We start from the raw sequence: 27,716 nt of genomic DNA on the forward strand, positions 1-27,716 counted from the left end.
ACCCAGTCTGCCTTGCACGGCACAGAGAATACCTTATTTAAAGATGCATTCCTTCTTGCTGTGGCAGAAGTTATTAATTCCCTTATGGTCAGTCAGACTACCACAAATTGAATTGCTGTCTTTTGTTACATCAGCTTTACCACCAACACAAGCTTTCCAGAGTCAAATGTATTATGCAGTGCATCCTAGGATGCTGGGTTGAATGTAAAATTAAATGTCAAGACAGATCCACTACTGAACTGTATCACCTGTGAAACACTGACAGAAAGTGGTCCTGGCTCCGTGTCTGTTTTGTTATTTGCAGCTTTTCTCAGAGATGCTTCAATTTGCTTTAATCTTTTTTTTTTTTGTATGCACAAAACTTCTGTCACTGCAACAGATTAATGACAACATTGACTATCCCAGACACAAATCACCAGTGAATAGGGGCTGTGAAACCACCTCTGCCATTCAGCATTAGATCTCTAATCATCTGATGATTTAAATCCCTTTTCTCCCTTTTAAAGTGTTCTACACAGCTGTGACTTGAAAACTAAAGCTGAAGCCATACTGTACGCCACCAGTGCTGATGTTTTGTCTTGGTCTTACAACCAATCTAGAGCATTGAGAGCCCTTTACATTGATTTATTGGATAAGGTTGTAGCAAACATTTACTTAAATATGGATTGAAGCGTGTCTGCGTCAGTCTAGAGCTTACATGTAGGATTTTAATCTCCCTGTCTTACAGTATGTGTTTGTCCAGGAGTTTTGCCCTGCTGAGAAAAATCAGCAGAAAACAGACGAGGGGGCACAAAAGGTTGTCTGCGATGGCTTTTCCATTCCTCCATTCATCTGTGTTTATTCGAACCTCCTTCATCTCAAGTGTTGACTTCTCTTCATACATCTCACAGCCCCCAATTTTCCATTATTCACCCAGATCACGCTTTACCACTCCGTATCCCTTATTTGCCACCCACCCAAAAGGTTGCCGACAGTTATTTCTTCTGTGTGAGTGGCAAATTCTCACCTGAAAGATTTCTGGCCTCCCAACAGGTTGTATGTCTTTTTTCTGACAGTGTAACCGCAGTAGGATGCTCACACCGGGCAACTCAGCCGGAGGAGCCAAGCATGTCGGGCTGATGCATTAAAATTGGATTTTACGTGTTTGCGAACCACCTCTGATCTTCCCTTTTATGTCTTTGTGTTTCTTTTTGTATCAAGCATTTCTGTTTACACTTTGAACATAATGTTTTTCAGTGAGTAAAAGGCCGTTTGAAGATGATTTGAGCTGTTCTCCCACTGATAGACCTTTCCGGTTGGTCTTCTGGGGAAGTGTCAGTCACAGTAGATTGACAGCTGAATAAAAGATTTGTGTCTCTTCCAGTCCACCCCGACACATCAAGACCTGAATACTAAAGTAGCCTGGGCTCAGGGCTACACAGGAAAAGGTGTTGTAGTGACTATCCTGGATGATGGCATCGAGAAGGACCATCCTGACCTGATCAGTAATTATGTAAGTCAAAAGCTCTGTTACAGAAAAAAAAGGGACTTCAAGCGAAAGCTAAAATGACATGATTGGTGTCCTTACCTTTTCCGTGTCTCTCTTAGGATCCCGAGGCCAGCTATGATGTTAATGATGGAGACACTAACCCCCAACCAAGATACACGCAGCGAAATGAGAACAGGTAATTTTGGCTTCAGATGCAGCCGTCTGGCAGCACCATGACTGGGAATTGATCTTAATTGCTGCAAAATGAGTTTTCAGACCTAATGGAAATGTATTGAGCATGCAACAGGCATGATTAATTTCATCGTGAACACGGCCAAGCACATTTATGAGCTGAGAAATGCGCTTGTAATTGCAAAAGACTGGGGTTTTCTTTGTTAACCAAGCAACCGCTGTTGTTTCTCCCCTCAGCCCTCGCTTCTTAAAAGTGTTAGTTGACAGGGCATGGCAGTGGTGAGCAAACACCAAGTCTATTCAGCCTTTGGTCTATTGCTTTGGGCTGAAGCATTTACATTTAGAAACCAATTATATAAAGTTTGAGAAAACGGGTGCAGGCATTCTACTAAGTCTGCTTCTAAGTCTTGAGTGATTGTTCCCTTTATTTTTTTCCCGCTTCAGTACACAAGCAAAGCTGCTGTAGCCGCATTTCACAATCCACCCCGTGCAGCCCCACAACCGCTTTGTCACTTATTTGTTGCTGATACAATGGTTGTTTACTTGCTCTCAGTCATTCGCGCTCTTCCCTTCGCAGTCTTTGGTGATGGCATTAAAACGTGTTTGCCCCAGTTTAATAACAGAACACCAAAGCACCAGCGAGGGCAAATCCTCAACCTTCATCCCCTCCCCTCTCTGTTGTTCCTCAGACACTATGGTCCTCTGCCCCTGGAGCAGATAAGACGCTACATCCCTCCTCTGAAATGTGCAACAGATTTGTGTCAAATCTCTCTCTTCCTGGGACAACTGCCACTTAGTCTTTATCGTGGTTGTTTATTTGTTTTCCTCCTTTATTTTAGTTTCATAGCAGAGCATCCGCGTGCAGTTAGTCGGAGGGAGAAGCTAAATAAGCTTAACATGTTTTCTTGAGATTGTAGAAACTATTGTATGAAAATAGACGTGTTTCTGCTCAGCTGTTCCCGCAGTGTTTATCTCTCTAAGCTGCGTCTGTTGTACATGTAGCATTGTTTGTTTTTCTGTCCTCATACAAAATCTGACTATTTCATCTGCGGTATTTATTTGCCTTCAAAGAGGTTTGCGTCAGCAGGTTTTTGCGCAGAGGCCTTGTTTCTTGTCCTTGCCGACAGCTCAAGCAGCCATGCAGAGCGACCCCAGCCCTTTCTGTCAGTGTAAAGTAGATCCCACTCTGTTCTGCTGATGGAACAAAGCACTACTGGAGGGGATTACTCCCTGCCTCTGGTTCACTTCAGTTCCCCAACTGCACCATGCTATTACTTCAGAAAGACACACACACACACACACACTTAACACACATAATAAAAACACAGAGATGCACAGCACAGATTTGGACTTACACACTCTTCTACCCATGTCAGTGGAATTGCCAAAGTAATTATCTTGGGCTGGATCAATTTATGGGCATGGAATAAAAAAGCAAGCGCGTGTTTCTGTGTATACAGTGTGGAGTTACGGAGTGTGGAGTGACCTATGGACAAATTACATCCAATAAGTTATGTAAATCACCACAGAGAAATACAAGCTGACAATGAATAAGGCTCTCAGCCCCCTCACAATGAGATTATATGAATATATTCATGGGACAACAAAAACTAAAGAAGAGGCGGAGGCGGGCATTTTTCCATAGCCATGAAGGCCAGTTCATTTGTACTGATGACACGCAAGGTTGATTTTTGAATTTTGAATCTCTTTTTTTTTTTCTTTGAGATGCTCTATGCCCCTGAGAGGGAGCATGGGCTAAGTTGAAGGCTGGTTGTATTTAGGCCAACTAGGCTATCCTCTTTTTCTTGTCCTTCACAGTATCAGAGTGGTATAACAGTAGGAGTCTGGCTAAAGATGGCATTTCTTTTTCTAAATGTAATAAAGTAAAATAAAATATATAATATATAATACCAAGCTTATCAATGGTTTAATGGTTGCAATATATAACTTATAACTTTACATAAGTTGTGTAGGCTCAGTGGCCACTTTAGTAGATACACTCAAATTTAACATTCAGCATAGTTCAGTACAACAGCTCTGCTAATTTCTTTTCTTTGTTTGTAATAATCTGTTTTTAATGACAATGTTGGAAATGTGCCAGTTCAATACGTTTCTTGTTAAGGTCAAAATGGAAGCTGGTGTATTGAACTACATTATATTAAGATGTACTGTATGAGAGGAGGCGAATATCTGTTCATTTAACTTCCCTTTGAAGAGCTATTAGCTCCTAGGAAGAACTTTTTTTCTCATAGAGGTTCATTAATTTAGAGCTACATGTCAGCATGAAAGGTTTGTGTAGTGACAGCATTTATTAGATAATGATTGGCATTCTATATAGTCTTACTATACTGCATGTCCTTCAGTGTTAAGCAATTCATCAGCACCTCAATACCAAGGTGACTTAAACGCAAGGCTTGAGTGATGAAGGAAGGTGCGGTAGCTAATCTGGATGATGGCACTGAGAAACAACAAGAAAAGTGTTTGCACACTTTCTTCAGCTTATCAAATGCTTTGTCCTTGGTGGCGTATGGGTGTTTGTTTCTCTGATGGTGAAAGTGCTTCCTCAGCAGAAAGGAACTGAATAGGAAAATGGCAGTGGCAGCAGCACGAGTCACTGCAGAACACGCACATCGATGAAAATGTGAAATTAGTCTTTTAAAGCAATGAAATGCTTTTTTGTTAGGCTTACTGTTAAAAAGTAGGTTTTACATGTCACATAATTCAATCATATCCCTAAGATCTGAATCAGTTTCTGATTCAGTTGGTTAGTTTTACTTCATTATAGACACATAAATGTGTCACTGTGGAGTATGCGTGTGTACTTGGATGGAAAAGAAAGAAACATCAACCAAATTTGAATTCATGCTGCAATTCCAGAAAAAGAAAATGGCTCAGGTTTTTAAATATTGTCTTCAGGCACTGTGTCCTTGGCCAAACGCTACAAGACAAGTGGCTTCTGAGGCCTGAAAAGACCCTCTGTCGTGCAATACAATGTGAATGCAAATGAAAACCTGGCCTGTCTCCTGCAAATCCAACCCCCTGCCGCACACATGCCGCATGCATATCTACATCTCTATTTAGAGTCGTCAAGGGGGTGATGCAGGACAAGCCAGACTGAAGGAGAGCACAAATCAAGGAAGACAGCTTCCTCCTGCGTTGTCTTCTTTTGTGCCTCTGTTACAGCGTTTGACACAGCGGGTCGCACCTGTGCTGCGTTGACTTTGCTGTTTGACACATTATACAAGACAACATTCTGTGGAATTGGCATTCCTCAAGCACTAGCACTCATGCTCTTATGTCAAGTATGGTTTTCAACGTAAGACATACAGTTTCCTCCTCAGTGGTTTAAAGAGCAGGAGATATTTTTAAATTGACACATCGTAAAAAGTGCAGATATTGTTTTTCACTCTTACAGTACCTGTAGAAGATGTGCTCTACCTCCAGTCAAACAAGGAAACTCTGCTTTCACTGAGTAAAGAGTGAGTGCACTTTATTCAAATAGAAACTAGCGGAAGCCCTATTATGAGACTTAATTTCAGTCTCAGCTCAACTTTTGACAGTTTGGCAAAAGTTTTCTCAGACTCCTAGGTGGACTATTGGCAGTGTGAATAGAGAAAGAACAACAAAACAAGAACCGTGTTGGGAACCTGCAAACAAAACATATTTTCTCTATTTATTCCAGTCAAAAAAATACTGCAGCGAAAAAAAGCCCTCCCCTGTCACACTGAGATTATCAATTATTGTTTACAAAGCTGCCATCCTTTGTCAAGCCTGAATAATGTTCTTCAGCTTCCCCTCATCTTGTGTATTCTATTGTTGTTTGCTTGTTTATTTTCCAGACAGGCTGGTAGAGTTTTGGAGGTGATGTTGGCATGGACCTAACTATCAAACCTGATTCTTTCCGTCTGCTTTCCTGATTTCATTTTAGCCACAGATATAGACATTGTGATTGACTTTTGCTACTTTCTAATCATTCCAGCAAGGTCCAATCATGGTGATTGAATGTGGCAGCCTTAAGCCAAACCCCATTCTACAAGACATTACTGATCACCTGGAGTCAGTCCGTGTTACCCTGCTCTGTTGACTGGATACTGATGAATGGGATGTTAAAGCAGTTGTGTCTGCAGTGTGTGAAGTATCATAGTCCTATTTAGTTGTTAGGGGATGTTTGTTTCTTACTTTTATGTCTTACTTTCATTTCTTTAAACTTATTTGAATATGTCTCTGAGATATTTTCTCTTTTCATTAACTTCACTGAGTGACTTTGCATCTCATTCTTTTTATGTGTATACTTTTCAGAGATAACTTATAATGGGGTCAGTGGTCACTTTAAACATGATAGCTCCATTAAAATAGTTTATTTCCTTTCCAGCTATAGTGCGTCATTTAGGAGAGTAATGATACATTTTAGTAACAGGGTAGTGCAGCTCGAACTGTGTTGCCTCGCAGTGAAAAAGGCATCTGCATGATTTTCCTCCCACATATAGACATGCACGGCAGAAGGACTGGAGACTCTAAATTGCCTATAGGAAACTGTCATGAATGTTCATGACAGTCATGGATGCTCATGACAGCCACTGTGTCTATTTGGCTGATGATGTACACATTTTCTAAATTGTTTCCATCCGGCCCACTGGATGTTTGAGGACTTTCGTTGAATCTTTTTGCAGTGACACTATATAGGAAGACTCTAAGTAGATATATATAAGAAAATTTGATGTATATGATTTCAAGACATTAAAATATGAAATTTAAAACACATCTGTACATTTTCTATATACACTTTTGAAATGACACATCTGTGTTCAGCCACACAATGAAGAGATCTCCACTTCACGCTCCTGTGTAACCATTTGAACAGACCTGCCTGAGGCCATGACTGAGCTGAGCTGAGCACAAAATAGTCTAATCCTTTGGCAGCTCCACTGGACGGACCTATTCAGTCCTTCTAAAAACAGATATAAACCAACAGAGCAATGATAAGACACAGTTCGTACAATTTAAACAAGCATGGGTTAGACGTCAGTCACACTTGATCATGCACATCTGAACCTACACGCTCAATACAAGACAGCACAAACAGTCATTTGTCCAGCATGTGTCAACAAAAATTCTCTGTGCTTGAATACACAGGAGTATGTTTTGAGACAGTGTGCCATGTGAGTATCGTGAAATAATAAGCTTTTCTTACTGATTTGCTAACAAAAATAACCCTCGTTGAATCATTTTGGTCCATGCATTTAGCTGTAAGGGATACGTAACCAGTTTTACTCATGAAGTTCAGTTTCCTTGTCATGAACAGTACCACTCAGCCTGTTACAACAGTTACATTATATAATAGATTATGTCGCTCTAGGGGAGCTTTCTGAAGTTTCAAAGACTTACCCCGAAGCTGGCACCACGTTGGGCCTGAAACTTAAAATTAACTAATGTGAGGCTTAGTAGAGTGACTGTATTATAAAGCTGGATGTGTGGAGCTTGAATTTACCAAGAATGGAGGGTCTAATGAAAGATGCTGTCAGGTGGCATTATGGGAAATGTTTCCCAATGGAAAATATGGGAACATTTTGGCCCATATTAGGGGCTAACAGTCAGGATATTTATTGTTGTATTTATTTAATTCTGAATCTTTGTCTTGTGAATTTTCCAACTTAGGAGGAGCAATAATCAGAGCAATGCCCCTATAATGTGGATTTATAATTATGCGTTAGAGGATTGTGTATGTACAGTAGCTACACCAAAGGCCTTGTTATTGCAGCTATGGAGGTGCTTAACAGAGACCGTGAAGACTGTGATTGATCAGCATAGGTTGTTTTTGATGTCAGTAGGGATTGCTTGGATTAAAGGCAAAAGCAGAACTGTGAAGAAAGACTTTGATTTAGAATAGTTTGTCTGCTTTTATCTCGCACAGCCATTTCCACTGCAGCGCTCATGCTTACCACAGTCCTGGCTCTCTGTGTCAGTTATTAAAATACTGCGACTGCTCGGAAACAGTCTTATATTCAGTAATGACACTAGGCAAACCTTCCTACCATTCCTCCTATCTCCAGGTAAATGAAAGAATAATGACACTTTGACACTGACCTTAAGCTCAAGACCGACAGTATGTCTTTGTATGTTGCATTGTGTCCAGACAGATTGTGTTGCTTCACGTATCTACATTGTCCAGTAAATGCCAGGGCAGTGACTCGACCAAATAAGGGGCCCTGTCCTGAGGAGGAGAGATAAAAGCATTACCTCACTCTGTCCCTTCTTTGCTCCTTTCGATAAGATAAGCGAGGTCACATTGACTGTGTGAAAAGAGCATCTCTAGTTCAGCTTTGTTTAAGCTTTGTTGAGTCATTTTCCACTGAGTGTATTGTGGACAAAGCAGCTTTTGCCGTCCTCCAGCTCACACACTGATGATTTATTTACTGCGATTACTGTGATTTACAGTCTTTCTCTGAGATGCGGATGAGGCTGCACTGTTTTTAAAGCATTTAGTTGTTTTTTTTTCCCACATCTCACGTGCAAACATTTAAGTTGCTCTTATTTTTCCCAAACTACTCTTAATGCTTAACCTTCCAAGTCCTTCTAGTCTATTTTAATTGCAAATAGAAAGGAGGCATTCAGTAAAGTGTCTTGGAAATCATTTAATTTCATGGACATTTGACAGATAAAATTGTGGCTTCCCAGTAAACCCCTTTTGTGTGCTTTGGCATGTCTGAACCTTCCTGGATATATTAAGCTGTCTGGCTGTTTTAGCAGAATTCAATCCAGCCCAATCAGTCATCTGAACACAAGCACTAACACATGCATGTGTACATGCAGATAGTATTCAAAACTGCTGCATCTTGATGTGCACTGCCTCTGTAAATTTCTTTCCAGGCCTCTGGCTCTGTGTTCACTCTGCCCATCCTGGCTGCATCCCCTACCTGGCATCACATCTGTGGCCACAGCTCCTAGTACTGAGAATCTTTGCTGTCTGAACCTTTTTATGATTCAGTGTATCATACTAAAGCCGTATGTGCAGATATCTGCCACTAAAGGCATTTGAGAGCTCAAGACAAAGAATTCATTACCATTTTACTTGTATTTGTATTTTGTGAATACCATATATTTATGAGCCAGGTTTGGCTCTGATTGTCTAGTCGAATCACAGCAGTACCAATCAGATATTAAAAGGACCCAAAAAAAATACTCATAAGGGAAATCTGTGAGCCAGGCTTTTGTTTGTTTTTAAATAAAAATCATTAACAGTTGAGAATCGAAGTTGCTGTTTGCAGTGTAATTCCACCGCAAATGTGTGCACAGTGTAAGCATGTAGTATTTCGGGCCAAGCCATCTGGCTTGCCACGATGCTGACTATATGCGTTTTTGGCAAGAAGGCTGGTTTCAGGCTCTCTGACCTGTATTTTAAACAATAGTGGAAAAAAGTATTTTTGTTTTCATACGCTTCTTCTTTGTTCCTTCTGTAGCATTCCACCAAGAGAAAATGCACAAAACTCCAATTAAAAATGTGTAAAACACTTAATCAAACAACCAAACTAAAGCAAACAAGTTGTTTTGTATTCATAATTTTCTATTTAAGAAAATGACTCATAATTTGGAAACCACCCTGAATCTCCTTGGGATCGAAGCAGATGCCTGGTGTGCAGCAGTTACCCGCTGCTACATTAATTGACCGTGGAAGCATTTAGCATCTTATATGTCTTCAAGTATCACTCTCATCTCACATTAGTTTTATGATTATCAACTGTATTAAAATCTAAAAATGCTGTAGGTCAAATGTGTCATTGTAGAATCAATACTCATCTTTCCTAGTGTCATTAAACACACCGCGCTGCATTAGCAGCAAACCATCAACATCAATCTTTTCAGTCGTATTTTTGTAGTGTGACAAAAATGTTAAGTTACTTCCAGGATGGCTCGTGGTCTCATAGCTACTTTTTTTTTTTCTTACTCAAAATAACTGACAGTCACCATTCAGCACCCACTCAGCAGTGTTTCAGCATATAATAACATGATTGATTTGTGTGGACCAGTTTCTAGAGCCAGTCAGCCAGACGTCTGTCAGACACGCAGCGGTGAGCTAAAATGTAATGAGTGGGCAGGCCCGTGCCTCTTTAGTGCTCTGATTAAACAGTAGATGTTTAATAAATGGTCGGCCTGCCACTTCTCATGCAGACGGAGATATCCTGCTGCACAGAGATCAACATATCTGGAATCTTATTAACTGATACCATGGATTACGCCCCCAGCTTTTTCATATGCTAGATGTCTCATTAATAATCATATGAATTAATTCATTTGTGTGTGAATTGTAATGATTCTGTAATTCTCATTCAATCCTTGCTGCTACTTTTCACCAAAACCTGCTGCAGCTGCACACGTGTCTCTTTCAAATGCTGCTAAGATATGGCTCTCGTCACTCAATAACTTCCAGCTCAACCCCTGAGCGCATATATTGTTCTTGTGGGAGCCGTCAAGTCACCATCAGCTGCTGCCATTAATACAATATGAAATGAGCTAGTTAGCAGTAAAACAATGTGGTTTAACCTCTCGATGGCAATGATAACATTTTAATTGTGTGTGTGATGTATTACACCCTGCCATATGTTGTGCCAGAATCCTTGTGTAAGGGCATATCTGTCAGTGAAAAATAAGCCCTGTCAGGCCAGGTGATTGCTTGTTTAAAAATCACTTCACTGCTTGTAGTTGGTGACAGCCTGAGTCATGTAATAAATGATTTGTTAGGAAGAAAGATTTAACTGCAACATCATTTTTTTTCCACCACCACTCTTTTTTTTTTTCTGTGTTTTGTTCTTTGACGTTGTACGCGCCTGTAAAAGAGAGCGAAGGACAGAAGACAAATGAGGAAGAAGACTGCGGTGATCCTTCGTTAAATGTTTTAGAATGAACAAAACTGAGAATTAGCGGGTGGGTAATATATCACAGAGCTACACGGAGTCTAATCAGGATCCCAGCTGGAGGTGTAGCTGTGCTCTGACCCTGTGAAATGACTTTGTCCTCTTCCTCATCATCAGGAGGTTAGGGGATCAAAAAGGAAGTAATTTTTGGCTCTTCCAAAACAATACTGTGGATGTAATTAGCTTTCTTCCGATAGCATTCACACAGCACGTCCCAGAGACGGGTGTGAAACCGCTCACCTACTAATCAGATATCTGCACTGTAATCAGGAGACAATCTTAATGACCTGTGTTTAATAGCAAATACTCAATCTGCTCCATCCATTTGCAGTCTGATCACACGACTTCAGCCGCACAGGTCTGTGAAAGAAATGGAAAGAAATCTATTTCACTAATGACTGCTTTTTGCCTGGAAATGATGCGAAGCTGTAAAGTCTTGAATTTATGCCTTCGGTTGTTTTAGATTTGTAGTGAGCTTTTGGAGTTCTTGTTTTTTTTTGTGTGTGTGTGTGTGTGTGTGAAGTGTTGTTGTGTTTGACATCTTGACAACACTCTATAGAGAAACCCGTCTGTTGCCTGAAAGTCAAGACAGGTTGAAAGTATGAACAAGGCACCCAATAATTCATGCACATTGACAACATTTTATATCTCATTTGGATGCTCTGTGGCCAGTGATTGTCAAAGTAAAGCTAGTTTTAGACAGGTCTTTCTATTTGCACTCGGGTTTCGCTTGAGTCATTTTTGATGGAGGAGCTTGTATCCTGTAACCCTGTAGCCTGTGCAGCCGGAGAAGAGATTTCCAACGTTTCTTTTTTCCTCAGAAATTGAGTTGAAGTCAAAAGAGGAGCTCTCTGAAGGAGCTGTGTTTAACAGAAGAGGATTTCAGAAGTACTGTATGTTCACTGCAGACTCACAGAAACGCAGTCGATCTCAAAGCTTGGACTCGCTCTGATATAGTAGAAGCCTAAATCATGACTGAGAGAAATGCATATGAGCATTGATCCATGAACTTCACGTACAGCCCCTAAAAGGAGTTTAAGGCTTCATTTGGACAGACTATGTTTTAACTCAGCCACAACAGAGGAGTCTTGAGGCCAGCAGCTTGTAGGAGGGTGTTGTTTCATCTGATGAGACAATTAAATATAATCCAGAAAACCCAGTTAAAGGAATGGAGTGTGTGTTTAAAAAGCCTTTTTAACACCAAACACTGCATAGTGGTTGATAGTACTCACAGCTATGATCATACAACCCTGGACGGCTATCGCAGCAGCAGCTGTTTAATTTTTAATTTTTGGTTGTGGCAAACTCCAGGTAAAGAGCAGAAAGACAGCGTTTGTTTTCAAAAGTGATCCACCAGGAATGCACATTTGCATGCATCTCATTGGCCAGCGTTACTCCTTGCCAGATGTTGTTGTATTGTGTTGCAGAGAACGTTAAACTCAACCCAACCTTTTCTCCGCACCGCATAATTTTGCCTGAGCCCCTGTGGTGCCGATACTAGCTGCATAAAACACAGTGGCCTCCATTCAAATGTACGAGAAGAGCTGCTTAGTGAGAACCCGTCTGAACATACCTAACATATGGCCGAACAATTAAAATCTCAGCAACACTGCGTGACTGTGTTTTGATCATATTTGATTGGCAGTGGTGGCAACAGAAGCAGGCCACCCAGTGACTGCCATTGGATTTTGACACAAATGCTGCTAAATAATCTTATTTCAACTGTAAAACTATGACTAGATACTGTAACTACTGCAAGATTTAAACACCAGTGCAGAAATCTGTAATGTCAATTTTCTAAAACTCTTCAGACTTTGGATTCTGACATTGTAAAAATGATTAAAACATGTTTTCAAGGCCTTAAAAACATTGAAGTGCAAATGGGGTTTCTTGGAAAATTCACATCCTATTATCAAATCTTTTTTTTTTCTTATTTTTTTATATATACAGTATCATTGTAGGGCTGCACCTACAGAGCAATGACGCTGCAGCCTTACACCACAAGAAATGCAGTGTCCTCAGTGCTTCTAATTGTTCAACATGAAGGTCATAGATTTCTGTGTTGTTACAAGTGGATCGTGAACTATTTAAACGAAAAGCGTTTTAACATGAAAGAGTTAAGAAGAGAGTTACAGAAGGCAAAAGAGCCAATGGGTTTTTGTCTAGCATCACTTGAACCACAGTATTGTTTAAAAGCACAGGTCACAGTTTTTATATTTTTTTGTTTTTTACTGTTAGCACTTAGCTGAGCTGTTGTAATATTCCTGCTTTGTGTGCAAATTGTGTATTTTTGTATATTTTTTATGGCATTTTCTCATTACTTTCCTTTTGCAGACATGGAACTCGATGTGCAGGAGAGGTCGCAGCTGCAGCCAACAATGGTGTGTGTGGTGTCGGCGTGGCCTATAATGCTAAAATTGGAGGTGAGTGCTATACAACTTGTAATTACATTTAAATGAACTTCTAGTATAAAGGTGATATTGATAATGTTTCTTTTTCTGGATCACCTTTCACTTACTAATTGACTCCCTGTTGTTCCGATACGTGAGTAAGTGTGCGCTGCAGAGATGCGCACAAGTGGGCATCGTCCGTGAATCGTCCTTGATCTTTCGCCACTTAAAATAATAGCTTTGAATCATTTTTCCTGCGCGTGTGACTCACGTGGTGCGCGTGCCTCGAAAAGAATATCACTCTCTCCTGCCTGACATAACAATTTAGACAAACAAACAAGTGTTTAATGCCTCGTCTTCAAGAAATTACTCGCATCATGTCTCATAGGCATGTGGAGGTTTCATATCAAAGCTTTCAAAAGGATGAATGTGATTTCTCTTGCCTAAAGCTCCAGACTCTCTCCTGCCAACTGCATTAAAAGCAAGTTCAGTTTTTTAAGAGCCTTTTGTCATGGGCAATCAACCAAAATGTAGTATTGTGTAGAAATCCCAGTGGACGTCTGTTCACACCACTGAGGAAATCATATCTCTAAATCGGGTCATGATAAGACTCTTAGGACGGCGTCTGTTTTAAACAGTAAGGAAGCTGTCAGCGTGTGCCGATGTACATTTAAGAATGGCAACTTGTAGAGAGGTTTATTTAAATTAAAACTGCGATAACAAGTTATGTCTGGTGAAAATTATTCACGCTTGATAAAGTATTCCGAGGAGGCTTTTAGTAACTTTTGTCACTAAACAATCTGTCAATGACACGATGGCAGCCAACAAGACTCAGTGGAGCTTGTGGAGCCCTGAGCAGTCCCATTCACAGATGTTCCTCATAACTCTCCTTCTTTGTCTTCATTACCATTCATCTCCCGACGGAACCGCGCGTTGGCCCCGATCTCATAAATTACTCCTCTGTGAATCTGTTCACGTCATAGGGTCAGTGGATTGTTTAGAAACAGCTGCAATTTGCTCCTCAATACCTATATGTGTGTGTGTGTGTGTGGTGTGTAGAGTATGCAGCTATGTCTACGGAGGTGCCTAAATGTGTGTATTCACACTGAGCAATGATTAGCGATTAGTGTTTCAATCTTTAAATTGACCGTACTTGACTCGCTCTGTGTTGCCTTCCACCTACTGTACCTGTTTTTCTTTCTACCAGCATACACACACACACACACACAATTGCATGCCTACTTGCCGCCTCTGACTTGTGGAGCTCCAGGGAACTTCTTAATAAGGAACCAGCGAGCCACAGGAAGTTGATGAGAATTGTTACAACAACGATTATCATTACTGCTGCAATACAGCCCACGCATAATGATCACCGAGCAAACGCTGGGCTTTATGTTGCATGTTTACCTCGGTTACTTTTTCTTTTTTTTAAGGCTTCTCAGTATTCAAACTTGTGTTAGGACGAATCCCCACACTAACAGAGTAATTACTGCTTTGGCTACCTCCCTACTGGCAAATGTTTGTGCCTGCAGGGCCAGGTAGGTTGTCTAGAATGGATTATTGAAGTCTTAATGTGGACATCGTGAGTTGTAATGTTGCCTCTAAGGTCTGGGGGTCCTCTCCCAGTAATGGACCTTATTTGGAGGTGGTTCATTTCACGCCTCTCTACAACCATTAATGTTCAGAGGAGTGATCTGAGGTTGCTCACTTCAAAGGCTCTGCCAGGCTTGCGTTCAGGTATGATGAAAGGTGACATTTGATGCTACCCTGTGGACACACCAGTCTGTTGAAGGCTCTGTGAATTCACATCTCATTTATATCTGTCTGAGCGTCTGTATGGCTGCCTTTTCGTCCTCTGCAGTGTGAACTGTCTGTTTGTCCTTTCTGTGCGTTTGGTGGGGGTTTTGTGCATGTGATGGTAAAATAGTTTATATGTAAGCTTTTAACTTATTAAAAGTAGAACCCTCTGAAGTCTCTGGTTATTCCTGTCTAGTCTTTTGTCTTTCTGATTTCACTTCTTTGTTCTTGTTTGTTTGTTGTTGTTGTTTTTCTATTGTAGCAGAAGATAAAATGGGAAATTCTGCAGGCTGGTCGATTTCTTTGTCTGTTCGTGACAGGTTTCCCCTTCTTTTTTATCTCATGCTCTGTTTTTTCCCTCAGGTTTTGACACCTCTCCACCCATCTGAAGATAAAAATTCATACGCTCACTATCACTCTAACTTCTGTCATTCTGTCACTCTTTCTCTGGCGTTGTCACATCTCTAGTTTGGTAACCTAGTATGTTTGTTTTACAGGGGTTCGCATGCTGGATGGGGAGGTGACTGATGTGGTGGAGGCCCACTCCCTTAGCCTCAACCCTCAGCACATCCACATATACAGCGCCAGCTGGGGGCCAGAAGACGATGGCAAATCACTGGACGGCCCTGCCAAGCTGGCTAAGGAGGCTTTTCTCCAAGGAATCACCAAGGTCAGTCAGAGCATAGGTTATGACGTTTTAACTGCTAATATCTTTCCTGTTTTGTATTTACAGTATCACTATGAAACTTGCATCTCAACTTTAAAGGAGCACTTCAATATTTTGGGGGATACACTTAATTGCCTCCATGCTTTGAGTCACATGGGAAAATTTATTTATCTGCTTGGTTTAGCTTAGCATAAACACTGGCTCTGTCCAAAAGTAATAATCTGCCAGACGAGGGTGCACATATTTCCACCTATGGCATATTAATATTTAGTGGAACATTTCTCTTTGACACCACTGAATGTAGAAAAGGAGAAGCTTTAGATGAGTACAGTGACAAAACCACCAAAGTCCAAAGGGTTCACATACTTTTTCTTGCCATTGTATATTAATTACCCTCTGATTAGTCCTTTAGAGTTGGATAGAGTAAAACATTAAAGAGGACTGCATATTATCTAAGGCTAATGTCATCACTTCTCATGTGTCAGCATGCTACATCAAAGGAAGTAAGTGGAACATCTAAATGATAAATGGGAGATGAGAGGAAATGGAAACAGAGCAACAGTCACTGATGCAGAACAATAGTTGCATTCAAAGGCTGCAGTAATTGGCGTATAAATGAATGAAACTGCACATTTTCTGTGGAAAAAAATGATTCTTATATCACCTGAAACAGGAAATGCTCCACACATCACGGTGTGTTAGTGAGGGAAAAATTGCCTGACAGCAGCACTACAGGACTTCTCTGGTTCAGTATGTGTTCTCCTGGCAGTGAGATAACCCTTGGCATCGAATTGTTATCGTCTGGCCTCTGTAACCTGCAGCAAAGGCAGTGCGAGGTCATAAATACGGGTTTAAGACTCCTGTGCTAGGCAGCAACAAACACAGAGTAGCAGCACAGTCATACCTACTTGAGAGCAGAGGTAGTTAGTGAGAGGGAGATGTAGGAATTCCTTAAAAAAAATAAATGGATAAACATTTTTAAAATCACTGAGCTTGTCCCTTTGTTCATTTAAGAGGTTAAAAATACTAAGATTAATCATGAGAGAGAAAACAGTGTTGCAACAGCGGTGATAAGGAGAAAAAGAATCCAGTATCTTTGTTGAGGCTCTGACACCAAAATAATAGAAGTGTTGATGTGGTAGGATGTTGTATTGAAACCAGCCAGCACACCGAGAGCGGGACAGACGCTCTCTGAAATGCTTCTTATTGTATGGTTTCGTGGATCTGTGGGCGAAATGAAACATGTCTTTTCTTTTCTTTCGTTTTTTCACCTTGTTAATTTGTTTCTTACCATTAACCTGTTTAGTTGTTCTTGCTCTCTGTATGTGGGATGTGAAAGAGCTCCCACCACTTTCTTTTATATATATGTGTACAGATATAAACTTCATTTGTTCATTAACTTTGGAGTGACACGGTGAGATGGATGCTGACTAGGAATGAGTGTTGTGTCTAAATTGTATTATAATTACTTGTTTTATTTGGCACTTTTCAGAAAACACTCAGGTCAGAGACAAAAAATAATAATGAAGTCTGACAGAAAAGAAAAAACACCTCCTAAATATATAGTTTACAAAGAGAAAAGCATAATAACACATGACAGCAAATGTAAGACTAATTAAAGGCAATTTAACAAAAGGACAGTGAGATGGCTCTGTTCCTAGAGGCTGTTTCAGAACTGTGGAGCCTTGACAGCAGATGGCCCGCTGCCCTCTGTCTCTGTCTCCAGCTCGGCCCCGGGGCCAGTCAGTAGCAACTGGTCAACAAACTCCAGGTCACAGTCTGCAACATATAAAGAGAAACAAGGTCGGCAGTGTAGGAAGGGGCAGACCAGCTACTGACTTAAAAATAAGCAGTGAAACTTAAAATCGATTCTCGAGGCCATAGGTAACCAAGCTAGAGTTGAGAAAATGTGAATCATGGCAGCGGGGTTTTATACAAGCTGACGGCAGTCCATCGATTTCTAGGTTATCCCAACAAATAAAGAGTTACGGTCTAATCAGCCAGAGACAAAAGAAAAGGTTGTGCGTCTTGGAATGTAAGCAGCAATTTAATCGCAGTGATGTATATGGGTTGACATTGTTACTTTGCTAGAAATGTTGTAACACTAAAGTGTCATTTTAATGTGAGTCTTAAACCACTAAAAGATTTCTAATCTCTGGATGACGGTCCAGATGAAAAGTGGCTAATATACGGTTATGTCCGGTGCAGCGTGCACATTTTATCTGAGTAGCATACAGTTTCAGCGCCGGGTATCACGTTGCCATTTATCAGGCCCCTGAATTTCATTGAGCTTGAGTAGATTTTGTAATTACATTTCTTCTGGTTATTATGTGATGTTCTGCTGCAATAAGTTGCCTGACAATATGATGTATTAATAAGAACTGCGCCCACAGCGTTTTGGTGTTTCTGGAAGAAGGCAAAGAAGTGACAAGGCATTTAAGCAGTGAGACAAACGTCTTTGTCAAAGACAATTTTTCACACCGCATCCGGCTCTTGTTAGTGTTTCTCTTTTAATTCCATGTGGGTTTACAGCTATGGATATGAATGAGGTCCTAGCATGCACACCACCTGAGACAGGGGCAATGGTTCACCTTGCAGTGCAACAATGAAGAAAACAGGCTAGACAATGCTGGAGGGGCTTTGGGACAAGTTCTCTGACTGTCCTTGAGTCACTCAGCCAAAACTGATAAAACATCTGTGGAGAGACCTGAGGATGGCAACTCACAGATGCTTCCCGTCCAGTCAGACGGAGCTTGGGAGGATTTGTCAGGAACACGTTAATAAACTGCCCAAATCCGGGAATGAGAAGCTTGTGCAGGCCACAGTACTGAATTAAGCTTCCAAATGTTGTTGTAAACAAGAGATTTAAGCTTTTGCACATTTGCATATATTTCCCATACATGTCTTTTCAACCTACAGCACAATAACTTGTGAAGGGGTCTCATTACTTTCTGAAGCAAAATGTTTCTGTGCCACAGGGACGCAACGGCCTGGGATCCATCTTTGTGTGGGCCTCGGGAAATGGAGGCCGGGAGCAGGATAGCTGTAACTGTGACGGCTACACCAACAGCATTTACACCCTGTCCATCAGCAGCACCACGCAGGCCGGCAGCGTGCCGTGGTACAGCGAGCCCTGCTCTTCCACCCTCGCTACCACCTTCAGCTCGGGAAACCCAGGGGAGAAACAGATAGTGGGTGTACACTTACACACACACTTCGAACAGCACAGAGTTTGTGTAGGATTGTTTTTATACTTCAGATCTTTAGTGCACTGTAAATGCCAGCACAGCAAAAATAACCCTATATCTCATACTTTCCATGGGCCATATTCTTTATCCAGAAGTTGGATAGTGCATCCAAACGAACCCTTTTTGAGTGTAGATACACATTAATCTCTCTCTCGAATCAAACTCAGAGTGACAGATGTGTAACAATGGTGTTAAAAACTGAAAAGATGCTGTACTATTCCTTCAAGCTGCTTGTCAGCCAAGAAAAAGACTTGCCTCAGGAACACAGAATAACATAAAACAACCGTAAATCTGCCATTCACTCCAAAATACACCTGAGGCATGCTGCAGGCAAGCAAACACAGCTCATCAAATTGGTGAAATTGAAATAATTTCAAAATATACAGCCTGAGCTGCAGTGGCTTTGTATTGCTGCTTTAGCAGTCAGAAGCTTTTGTTAGTTGTGTCTGGGAGTTCATGCAGTTTCCCTTTGTCCAAAGCTAGTATTTATGTTCACTTTGTCAGATTTCTGTGTCGGTACATTTGTGCCTAGACAGTGAAATTACAGGGAGAGCAGGCTTTTAAACAAATCCGATGTGGACTAACAAGTAGCTCATTTAGTGGACAGATTTGGTCACCTGTCATCCCCTAAGGTTTCAGGTTTTGCCAACAGAAGGCAGAGGAAAACAAACGTGGATTCCTGTACCTCTCGCTTGGCCTTGCCTGCACTCTGTTGCAATTAAACTTCTCCGGTGTTCTCTCTCTGCAAAAAATAAACACATTATTATGGTGTGGCAAAAAAACACAAAGTTCACTAATTGCCTCTCAAGGCGTTGTTGTGCTCAAAACATAGTTTTTATAGTGTACAGCACAGCAGACATATGAAACAGTGTACTCTCATAAAATGTTGTTTCCTGTGCTATTACAGGACTAAATGTTAATGGGCTGCTTGTTCAATAACGGTTCAATAGCATTGTAATTTGACAATGACCTGCTTTGCAAAAACGATTTATGTTAACCAGTCAATGAGTGTAATGTTCTTTCATGACACACTGATGATATACTAGTGTAAAACTGGAGTACGAACCAGAAGATATTTGGCCTGGTCAATTAAATGATCTTATCTAAATAACTCTCTGTTCATCAACTAGTAACCAACAAATACAATCCAAACAATGAATGAAACATGACGTGGCCGTTTGATCAGCTGACCAGTGCACCTCCTCCTCCTCCTCCACACGTAGACAGCTCTCTGCACATAATGACCATTAGTGCTACAGTCTGTCAGGTCAAAATTTGCACACCGAGCTTTGGTCCCTAACCTTCATAGCTCGCCTTGCCCTCTGGCTTCTTTATCATTTCTGGCGTGTCCTCATCGTGACCCAGACAGGCCTCATTAACTATCTGGCTCTGGTAGAGACGGAGAACAGAGACGTACCCGGAGTGCTAACATACTTCGTCTCACCAGCGCCCGACCTGGCTGTGCTGATTTGGCTGACATTCACTGTCCTGGCTGTGACCCTTTGGCAGGGATCCACAGACCTGAGACTGAACCTGCGTGCTCATTCCCCTCCTCCCAGCGTCCTTGCCCCCCCGCCGTCTGACACTCGTCTTCTCTCATCAACCTCACTCATGCTGAAGAGGGAAAACATTATGTGTCATTAACTGTGCCTTCTTCCTTCTGTGTTTCTATGCACTTCTTTCTCTTCTCCTGTTTCCAAGGTGACCACTGACCTGAGGCAAAAATGTACAGACTCTCACACAGGGACGTCTGCTTCGGCCCCACTAGCTGCTGGGATCATCGCTTTGGCTCTTGAGGCCAAGTAAGTGAAAGCAGCACAGCTTCCTCTTACAACTACCACAGCTGTAATAGAAAAGCATTTTTTCAATTTTAGTTTCACTGTAAACAGCTTTTGCATTCTTCACTCTGCACCTGCAGGAGGTGTGTATCTATGCCTGCGTATTTAGTCACGTATGAAAGTGCGCACTCACATCTGGGAGTTGGCGTTGGCCTAAATTCCAGCGCAGAGATTCTTTCCTCAGCAAATTAAGCTTTTGATAATAAGTTAATTAGCAAGACAAATCAGCAGCTGCAGCCCACACAGACATCTGAATACCTGACTCCAAGTTTCTGTCAGCGGCTCCGGTCTGTTCTCTGTTGTGGTTGTATCTTTAGTCATATCTTGTGTGTGTGGTAATTCCTCTTATCAGTCAGCAGTCCTCCACTCTGCATAATTCTCCTCATTTTCACATTAGCGCTTAGCTGACAGGTGTCAAATCAAATCCAGTACTTTCACTTCAGGCAAACATCCTCAGTGTCCCAGGTTTATCTCAGCACTGTCACCACTGACATAAGAGAAGGGTACCGCCTGACAGAGCTGACGTTTGCACCGTGTAGACTATCTTTCACTTTCAACACCAAACTAGAGTCAGTGTTTGTCATAGAGCAGCTCCTACCTGCTGACAGGTTAGCAGTAATAACAGGGTAAGCAAGTTTTTAGGATTTGGACGACGCTGAAAGTCACGAGAGATGAAATCAATGAAGCTGTTGTGTGTTTTAGCTCTCGGTTGGTTTTTATTATTTCATTCTCTCTCTCTTCACTGAGGTGACATTGAGTCTTGTCCATTAATAACACATGAGAGGATGTGAGATGTGAATGCTGATGCGGAGTGTGGCGGAGGTGATCTGCGACGGTGCAATTCCGCGTTTCTATTTCTGTTTTTCTGAGGTGTTGCCCTCAGTAAGCGCTGTGATTCATGGTTTGATTATAACCCACCGAGCTGTTTTGGCATCATTGGTGACTCAGAAGCTTCTCTGATAAATGTTTCTTTGCGATGTCCCTTAATAATAATAAATATTTTTAAAAAGTGCTGTTGGAGCTCCACTATGCAGAAGGTGACCCCCAATCCAGACCTCATTACAGACACACAATCCTCCATGGTATTGTATCCACTGTTTTACTGTGTCCCTGACCTTTCAACATAAAAGCTCATAGCTCTTCTTTTAATACTTTAACGGTGTTAAAACTATAACGTGAGTCTTTACCTTTGTTATGGTTGACTGACACACAATATCTCTCACGGCCTCCTTCGCGTCTCAGTATAATATTTCAGAAATGTACTTCTCGCCTCACTGCGTAAGCTCGGCTGGATCACATTTCAGATATGTCTACAGATTCCTGATCTTTTCCATATGCCAAAGCTCCTCGCGTTTCCTCTGCTGCATTGTTGTACAGTTGAGGTCAGCGAAACCTGACTTATCTCGTAATGTGCATAATGTAGAAAGTAATAACTCCAGCTAATACATGGCAGGAAGTCAATGTGGTTACACTGCGTGCCTTCTTGTATCGGTGCAGTATGAACCTGACCTGGAGGGACATGCAGCATCTGGCAGTGAGAACGTCTCAACCTGGACGCCTTAGCGCTGGAGACTGGAAGACAAACGGAGTGGGACGCAGAGGTGAGGACTGGCTGGTACAAATCAAGCACATAGCTTTGTATGGTTTTATACTGTATGTGTTCATAAATTCAGAGCTGTTGATAGAAAAGTTTCTCTGCGAGTAAATGAATGGATTTTTTAGGGAAATTAGTTCCATACCAAAGACATTATAATCATTAAAGAGACAACTTGTTTCCATAAGGCCAATCAAACAGCTTCATTTTAAAACACCACACTCCAACTTTCCCCGCTGAAGTTTTCTTCTCATCCAACAAACAAACAAACGTGCGCACGTCTTGTCCAGCACCTCTGCTTATTGAAAGAACCAACCATCCACGGGGGAAAAGTGCAACTGCTCACATCGTTTCCAGCTAGAGAGCTAATTAACTGCTCGGCTGCGGCATATTAAAGAGCCTGTAAACAGACCTGCACGTGTCTGTTCAGATGTGGTGCTGACAACACACTGTCTGCCTGTCTGTCCCATGACTCGTAAGCAACACTGCAAGTTTGTTTACTGGCGCTCTGTAGTTGTGCTCCTGTTTTGACTCAACACGCCAGCTGTTGTCAATCAAACACACGCCCATCCAAAAACCCCTCTAGCCAGCTGAAACCAAAATGATGGTTTCAGCTATTTTCTCCAATACCTTCCCTCTTGTTCTTGCTATTAATTATTATTCTGATTCCAAAAAGGGATGCAGAAAAGTGACAGCAGTAAGACTTTTAGTTTCTGAGCTTTAGCAGGAGCACAGTGATGTCGGTGATTCTTCAATGATTACAGACATCATTTCCAGTAATGCGGCACAAATATGAAGCCATAATATTACTGTAGAGAGATTTTATCTCTTCACACTACCCAGAAACCTGTCATTTTCTATATCTATATCTTTTTTTTTTTTTTTCTTCACAGTGAGTCATTCATACGGTTATGGACTCCTGGATGCTGGTGCTATGGTGGCTTTGGCACTAAACTGGACAGCAGTCGGGCCACAGCACCAGTGTGTTCACACCATGCTTGCAGAACCACGGTTAGAAGTGTGACTTGAAACTGTGTGTGTGTGTGTGTGTGTGTGTGTGTGTGTGTGTGTGTGTGTGTGTGTGTGTGCGTGTGTGTGTGTGTGTGTATTGGTGTGTAAACCGCAGTGAGTTTTAGTCTCATTATGAGCACTTGCTGTTCTATCATGTCGCTCAGCCTGATAAATGTCACTGCATTCTCCTCGGAGCTGGGACGGTTGCGTAAATTTCTAGCACAGAGCTATTGTCTGTGTCCATTTCAGCAGCCACACAACATTAACCGCTCTCCCCTCCACTTGTCAAACCTGTAGAGACATCGGGAACAAGCTGGTGTTCAGCAAGAGCGTGGATGCCTGCTGGGGACGACCGGAGTATGTCAGCTCTCTGGAACACGTTCAGGCTCGCCTCACTCTCTCCTACAACCAGAGAGGAAAATTGGCCATTCATCTCATCAGCCCACTGGGCACACGCTCCACCCTGCTGTTCCCCAGGTACACAGCTAAGCACGCCGCCATGCACACCAACAGCCAAGATCTCTTTGTCCGTGTGTTTCATACACACGGACAAACATAGCATGCTTGTTTACCTCAGTTTCACTTGTGCACTAGTACTCCCACAACTCAGCTCTGTAGGAAAAACACATTTAGCATCCGGACACAGATTAAAATAACACAAACACAACATCTCTCTTTTCAGGCCCAATGACTTTTCCTCAGAGGGATTCAACGACTGGGCCTTCATGACAACTCACTCGTGGGACGAAGATCCTCAAGGGGAATGGACTCTGGAAATAGAAAACGTAGCAGCTAATGGGCGTGACTATGGTAACCCCACACATCATCATTAATTGTTGAGTCTGGTCACATCGGACCTACATTCAAGCCAGCGTTCACTGTTCCCTCATCAACTCAAGTCTTCTTGCATATTTCGATGCGTCTCTAAATAGCCTCTCCTCGGTTCCCTTTTTTTTTCTGTCCCTTTCCTCGTCTAATGACACAGTTTGTGCCAGTTTCTGCACCAGGGGAGCAGCTCTCAGATTAAAACTTAACAGCTGCCGAGCAGAGGAGGTTTCCTCTGCACGAAATTATTTGGAAACCTTTTTATTATCAAAACGTTGGTATGTTGAGTTATGTTGTTTGTTTGTGTTTTTCCACCCTGAGCTACATTTACTTTAAAATGGCAAAAGGCCCCACACTGTCGAGGAGAGTTCATTCATTTGGTCATAGAGCTATCCTGTTGCTGTTGACCAGCAGGGGAAATGAGAAGATTGCATCTCTTCCTCAGTTGATCCTCCTCCAGTGTTGTGTTTGGACCGCTCAAACCGCTTGTTTCCTTTCCTCCCACCTGCATATCCTTTTTCTCAGCCAGAAGTGCTAAATTGGCATTCTTTTCTAAATCCTAATGCTCCCCACCTCTCTCTTTCTCTTTCTCTTTCTCTGCATCTCTTTCAGGTGTCTTGAGTCAGTTCACCCTCATCTTGTGGGGCACGGGACCCAGCGCCATTAACCCCTCGTCATCCGATTTTCCTCGGCCGTCCAACAACAGCTGCAAGACCTTCGACGCCCAGCAGATCTGCATCGGTGAGATCATTCGGGCTACCAATTACATACAAACCTGGAGCCTCTTAAGTTGAATAGGATTATTTCTATTGGCGCCGGAACAATCATTGTTATAAATAGACATCAGGTCAGACAGTGTCGGCTTGTGAATACAGATTGCCCATTTACAAGACTCTCGTACATCTGTTTACACGCGCATTCTAAATATGCACATCGCCGTGTGTCACATTAGTTTGAATCAGAGTGTGAGACGTATGGAGGAGCAGCAGGGGAGATTAAACCTGCGTCAGTGCAAAAGGTGCCATGTTGTCAACAACCGCTGAGGAGGATGACTCCCTCTTTGAGAGGCAGATGAGGTCGGAAGCTCCTTTCTGCCTCCGCGCTTTCAAACTATTTCTTCGTAATGAGCCCACACTTGTCAATAATTTAGTTCAAATCTACATTTCGGTACTTACTGGTGATGCTTTATTTTTCCAATCACCAGTTTTCTTTTTCTTTTTCTTTAAATGACATAACGACTCCCTCGAAATTAACTGCAGCGTTCCTGAGAACGACTTGGATATTTGGTGGTATTTATAACAATAAAAAGAGGACACGGTGTTCGATTGCTACGACTTCCATTTAATGCTTGTGTCTTGTGTGTGTGTTTACAGCCGGGCTTGCAATTATAAAGAATAAGGCTTATAACAGATCAGTGAATATTTGTTCAGTCATTAAGAATGCAGCAGCTCTTGCAAGGAAACCCACCCCAGTTTAGAGACTATACCCAACTTCTAGATCCATCACCTATTATATAATTCTGTTTTTCCCAAGAAAATAACAGGAAGTAAATGGTTATTATGGGAACTGTTAACACACGGGCTCTGTTTTGCTACATTTATTACCAAATTACAATGGAGCTGACACAATTTGGGTCAGTCAAAAATAATTTTTGATGACATCGCTTTGGGCCTTAGGAAATTGTCACATTAATTTCTCCCCACATTATTACTTGATAGCAATAGCTTCCTAATCAGCAGATTAGGTGATAATGAAAATCGCAGCTCTTTTATTCTTAGGAGACTGTGGAGAAATGTATCCACACTGCACACTGTTAGTTTTTGATATGGTTTTCAGTGGATTGTTTGAGACTTGACTTTTCATCTCCCACTCTCCATCCAGAGTGCAGCCCTGGCTTCTCCCTCTTCCTCCAGGGTTGTGTGAAGCTGTGTCCGCCGGGCTTTACCTCTGGGCCGCAGCTCCTCAACCTCTCCCTGGAGAACTGGGTGGACCTGTCCTCCGTTCAAGCCTGCCTGCCCTGCCATCCCACCTGCCTCACCTGCTCTGGCACCGGGCCTACAGACTGCCTGTCCTGTCCACCACACAGCCACCTGGTTCTCACGTCCTGTCTGCACCAGAACCAGGTTCAACGAAAATCACCTCTCCATGGCGACGGCGTCCAGCAGCAGGAGGAGAACCCAGCAGCAGCAGGCGACAACAGCGGAGAAGGCGAAGAGCATCCGGGGCTTAGCGTTGCTCCATCCACTCAACTGCCTGCCATTGTGGCTGTGCTCAGCTGTGCCCTCATCCTGGCCTCCTTTGTTGGGGTCTTCCTCTTGCTGCAGATGCGCTCGGATGGCGCGTCCTTGAGCTGGAGGACCAAACTTCCCTCTGTGTATTCAGAGACAAAGGGCGTGCGGGTGGGGTTCGGTTTTGGCTTCGGCCAAGGACGGGAGAGGAAGGCACGGATATGCTACAAGGGGATCCCCACTGTGTGGGGGGATGAGGACATGATCGCCTACGAGTCTGAATCAGACAGCGAGGAAGTGGACGGTCACAGCGAGAGGACAGCTTTTATCAAGACACAGAGCTCTATCTAGCTGAACCTGGACCTGCTGCTGTGGTGTCATCGTACGTGTTGGCTGTCGCCAGCGCTACGACCTGATCGTGTGGAGCTGATACATGAAGGAGAGTCACACGGGCGCAGTGAAAAACCCAAACGCAGGCCTTACTGTCCCATCAGCATCTTATCCAAATCCATAAGTTAGCCCTTAGGTTTTCTGTGTATTTATTTGCTTTTCTTAATTTATGACATTATTCTGGTGTCAGATGTTTTGTATATTATGCATTTGACTTATTGTCATAATTTTAAATTGTTATGCAATTATTTTACTTCATTTTATTTTACTGTGACCTGCTTTGTCATAGTTTGTCCAGTTTATTAAAGGGGCACTAGAAGAGACGGATGTGAAAAAGCAGCAGATTGAGATTTCCAGACCTTTAGTACTGAGTATGGCCCTTGATGCAGCTCAGTAGCATCTTTTGTTATACCCCCCTCCCCAACTTCTTTATACATGCATCTGATTGGTTCCCAACACAAACATCTGGCCAGCAGCACAGATAGACGTCTAATCACACGAGCTGTTTTTATTTTATCAGACTCCTGGCAGGTTGTGTGCCCCGGGTCCTGACGCTGACGCTCCGTTCATTAATTGTAAGAAAACTCCAAATTGAAGATTTCTGCCGCGCACTGGGACGGCATAATAAAAATATCCTCCAGGCTGTTTGATAAGCACGAGACTGTGGGAGAGGCTCCGTTTTCAATCAGGCCACAGTGGGAATTGGCGCTGGAGCACAGACATATCAGATACATCAGTCACTAAAATCTTATTGACTTCTAGGGGAGTAACAGTGTTTTTATTTTTTTCTGAGTGAAATAGAAAACACTTGGCCCAGAGCTGCTTGTCTGACCTTTACTACATTTTTCTACTTGGTTGCTGCTGTTAAGAAAGAAGATCATTTTCTCTTCATTTTCCCTACAGAGCATACTGATTCGGAGGCTTTCTCCCTCTCCTTTTGTGTTGTGAGCACCGTACTTTGAAAAACAAATCCGTGCCGCGTTTGTCATCTGTAACAGTGCAGACTGTGGACTTTCAACTACACGAGCAGAACCAGAGCCTCTGGGTCTAAAGGGCCAGAATGGTTCCAGTGATTATAAAAAATAAGAGCTATTGTATTGCATTTTCTATGTTTGTTTTATATCCTTTTTTAATTTAACTTGACAATGGATGTTAACGG

The 27,716-nt window shown here is 42.2% G+C and overlaps 1 protein-coding gene across 5 annotated transcripts in view; it reads left to right on the top strand.

Annotated features, from left to right (window-relative positions):
• The window catches only part of furinb (furin (paired basic amino acid cleaving enzyme) b), a 69,229-nt gene extending 41,603 nt beyond the window's left edge, over positions 1 to 27,626 (top strand). For all 5 annotated transcript variants that reach the window (XM_026365163.1, XM_026365164.1, XM_026365162.1 and 2 more), the window contains 12 exons: positions 1,364 to 1,492; positions 1,588 to 1,664; positions 12,904 to 12,992; positions 15,254 to 15,426; positions 18,402 to 18,614; positions 20,373 to 20,473; positions 22,007 to 22,110; positions 22,997 to 23,114; positions 23,412 to 23,591; positions 23,797 to 23,924; positions 24,552 to 24,680; positions 25,821 to 27,626. In XM_026365163.1, coding sequence (XP_026220948.1) covers positions 1,364 to 1,492; positions 1,588 to 1,664; positions 12,904 to 12,992; positions 15,254 to 15,426; positions 18,402 to 18,614; positions 20,373 to 20,473; positions 22,007 to 22,110; positions 22,997 to 23,114; positions 23,412 to 23,591; positions 23,797 to 23,924; positions 24,552 to 24,680; positions 25,821 to 26,518 — 2,139 coding nt within the window. In that variant the 3' untranslated portion in view covers positions 26,519 to 27,626. The remainder of the gene's footprint in view (positions 1 to 1,363; positions 1,493 to 1,587; positions 1,665 to 12,903; positions 12,993 to 15,253; positions 15,427 to 18,401; positions 18,615 to 20,372; positions 20,474 to 22,006; positions 22,111 to 22,996; positions 23,115 to 23,411; positions 23,592 to 23,796; positions 23,925 to 24,551; positions 24,681 to 25,820) is intronic.
• Positions 27,627 to 27,716: the final 90 nt, after the last annotated feature.

The sequence above is a fragment of the Anabas testudineus genome, chromosome 6, assembly GCF_900324465.2.
Source record: "Anabas testudineus chromosome 6, fAnaTes1.2, whole genome shotgun sequence".
Classification (NCBI taxonomy): Eukaryota; Metazoa; Chordata; class Actinopteri; order Anabantiformes; family Anabantidae; genus Anabas; species Anabas testudineus.